The sequence below is a fragment of the Typha angustifolia genome, chromosome 15, assembly GCF_048772165.1.
Source record: "Typha angustifolia cultivar Huaian chromosome 15, ASM4877216v1, whole genome shotgun sequence".
Classification (NCBI taxonomy): Eukaryota; Viridiplantae; Streptophyta; class Magnoliopsida; order Poales; family Typhaceae; genus Typha; species Typha angustifolia.
The window spans coordinates 13,401,636-13,404,587 of NC_133253.1; the positions used below are offsets into that span (position 1 = coordinate 13,401,636).

The 2,952-nt window shown below is 45.1% G+C and overlaps 1 protein-coding gene across 1 annotated transcript; it reads left to right on the forward strand.

Annotated features, from left to right (window-relative positions):
• Positions 1 to 889: 889 nt before the first annotated feature.
• Positions 890 to 1,789, forward strand: LOC140776988 (uncharacterized). The gene is made up of 3 exons (XM_073120887.1): positions 890 to 1,010; positions 1,058 to 1,333; positions 1,530 to 1,789. Exons 1-3 carry the CDS (start codon positions 890 to 892, stop codon positions 1,787 to 1,789), a joined length of 657 nt encoding a protein of 218 aa, XP_072976988.1.
• Positions 1,790 to 2,952: the final 1,163 nt, after the last annotated feature.

Below are 2,952 nucleotides of genomic sequence, written 5' to 3' on the forward strand. Positions count from 1 at the left end.
AGAGCGTACAACCAGCTTTGGGCTCAAGTGGGTCAAGATGAAAACCAGATCCCTAGAGTTCAAGGTCATACTTTACGACTTGAATTTGCTACGTTTTCAAGTGGAGATCCGCTGAACTGGTTGCATTGAGTCGAGCAGCTATTTGACTACCAAGGGACCCCAGTGCACCAACAAGTCCAACTCACGTTATTCCACTTACAAGATGTGGTGTGTGATTGGTTCTGGGTTGCCAATCATACCAAACTGTTTCAGACCTGGGCTGAGTTCGCCTGATGCCATATGTAGGCAATTTGGTTCAACCCACTACAAGAACTTCGAGGAGGCTCTACACTGACTCCAGCAGAAATCCACAGTGCAAGCATATACAAGACTGAGTTTGACTGAATCAATAATCGAACCAGAGGATTGGGAGACTAAAAGCTGAAATCCGAGCTGAGGTGAGAGCCATGAATCCGATGACCCTCTTGGACACCTATACATGTGCAAAGGTCATGGAGGGTGTAGAGGCAGATTCGGGGAAGATAACGGCCATGGTGAGCTAGCCTAAGTCAAGAACACCGAAGGAGCTTAGAAGGTTTCTTGGCTTGCCGGATACTATTGGCAATTCATTCAGGGATATGGATGGATTGTGGCACCTTTGGCTGCACTCCTACACAAGAATCGGTTCAATTGGAGTGAAAAAGCTGAATCTGCATCTCTGGAACTGAAACGAGCTATGACAAGTGCACCGGTGCTTGCCTTACTCGACTTCACTAAGATCTTCGTGGTGGAATGTGATGCATCGGGGATAGGTCTAGGAGCGATTTTGATGCAGGAAGGAAGACCAACAGCATACATGAACAAGGCTCTTTCGGAGTGATCACACCATCTCAAGACCTATGAGCGCGAGATGTTAGCTGTGGTTCATGCAATTGAGAAGTGGAGACCTTATCTACTTGGGCGCCGCTTCATTGTGCAATCGCTGCCATACCTCCAAGGACAGCGATCCATACTCCAGCACAGCAAAAATGGTTAGCCAAGTTACTTGGGTACTAATACGACTTGGTCTACAAGAAAGGCAGCAAAAATGGTGCTGCAGATGCTCTATCAAGGCAACCAGAACTGGCTGAACTAGCAACCTTTCCTCTCTTGGACAGAATCAGGACTGCCACCAAAGAAGGCTCAGAGCTCCAGAAGAACAAACTTCAAATTGAGCAAAATCAGGCTGAACTGGACCACACAATGAGGGATGGCCTGATTCTAATCCAAGGGTGCATTATGGTGCCTACAAATGCTGAACTTAGAAGATCTTTAATCAGCTACTTCCTTGACTCTCTAGCAGCCGGCCATGAAGGTATGACTAGAACTTATCTCCATCTTAAATGCAGCTGTCGATGGACAAAGGATGAAGAAAGATACGTGAGCCAAAGTCAAGGCTTGTGATACATGCCAACGGGTCAAGACTGAGTCAACCAAACCCGCTGGCTTGCTGCAGTCCCTGCCCATACTGAATCAGATGTGGGAAGACCTCTTACTTGATTTCATCGAAGGCCTGCCAACGGTTCAGAGAAAATCTGTGATCATGGTTGTGGTTGATTCCCTCAGCAAGCATACGCATTTCATTGTGCTAAGTCATCCTTACATGGCTCGGATAATGGCAGAATCTTTTATACGCAATGTGATTCGTCTCCATGGGGTTCCACGCTCTAATGTGTCCGACCAAGATCCTATCTTCACCAGCAAGTTCTGGACTGAAATGGCACATCACCAAAGGACCGAGGGCAAACTGAAAGAGTTTATTGTTGCTTGAGCAATATCTGTGTTGCTACGCTAGCAAGCAACCACGAAGATGGCTGGAATTCCTCCAATAGGCGGAGTGGGCATACAACACCGGCCAGCATTTTGCTACTTGTGTCACACCCTTTGAAGCTGTCTACGGAAGACCACCACGCACTATTGTGCATATCTTCCAGAATAGCGTTCAGAGAGGACAGAAGTAGAAGAAGCTCTATTGGAGCGGGATAACTTAGGAAATTGAAGCTAGATCAAACTCAAGCTCAGAATAAGATGCGTCAAGTTTATGATTGCAACCATATTGCGAAATTTCAGTTTGACCGGTGCCCAACCAGAAATGAGCTCATCGTTACTTTAGTCCATCAGGATGTACTCCTAGATGCTTAATACAGAAGCCCAACCCTTCTATATATAGAGGTCGAGTACAAAGAATCCGACTAGGACTAACCCTAAAGGCTGATATGACTCCAATTAGGATTTGTCTTAAAAGTTTACTTGACTTAACTAGAAATCAAGTAAGAGTAAAATAACCTAGTAGTAGAAGTAAATTAGTCTCCCTTCATCATAGCCATTGCTGGGCCTTCATCTTCCTCACCATCATCCCTCCTTCCACCCTCCATCTACCATCATCACCCTAATCATGTAATGGCCCAAATTCTAGAAATGCAGATCTAGATTTGAAGAAGTTGCAGATGCCTCTAGGTGTGATAATTCTCTCATTTGGGGTCGAGAGAGGGTGGCCACGACCTGGGGGAGGAGTGGTGGAGGACGGCTGCAATGGAGTTGTAAAAGGAAATTTCGGAGGTGTTGGAGGAGGCTATTTATATTATGGCTACTCCTAGGGCTAAAACTTGCTAATTCATTTCATAATGAGCAAAAGAGCTGCACATCACAATTTATAGGTGGCTAACGCCGAATTAGGCCGGTTAACCCTCATCTGTATTGACTAATGCTAATAAGCAAACTTAGACCAACTAGGTCTAAACAAATGCAACAGACTACAAGGTCTTAATTGAACAACTTAAAGGAATTAAGCAAATCTAAGATAGATATTGTGTGCATCCAATAGTAGATCAAGTGATTTTGCTTAGTTAGGCTAGATTAGCTTTGGCCTGGTCATAACACTCCATCACGCTTCAATTCACCCTGTCCTCAAGGTGAATATTCTAGAAAGCGTTG

Excerpts from the sequence above, each read along its gene's own strand:
- LOC140776988 (XM_073120887.1), top strand. The coding sequence starts at position 890 with ATGTTAGCTGTGGTTCATGCAATTGAGAAGTGGAGACCTTATCTACTT. Across the intron at positions 1,011-1,057 it reads ACTCCAGCACAGCAAAAATG|GCAGCAAAAATGGTGCTGCA; the intron begins GTTAGCCAAGTT and ends TCTACAAGAAAG. Across the intron at positions 1,334-1,529 it reads TCTAGCAGCCGGCCATGAAG|GCCTGCCAACGGTTCAGAGA; the intron begins GTATGACTAGAA and ends ATTTCATCGAAG.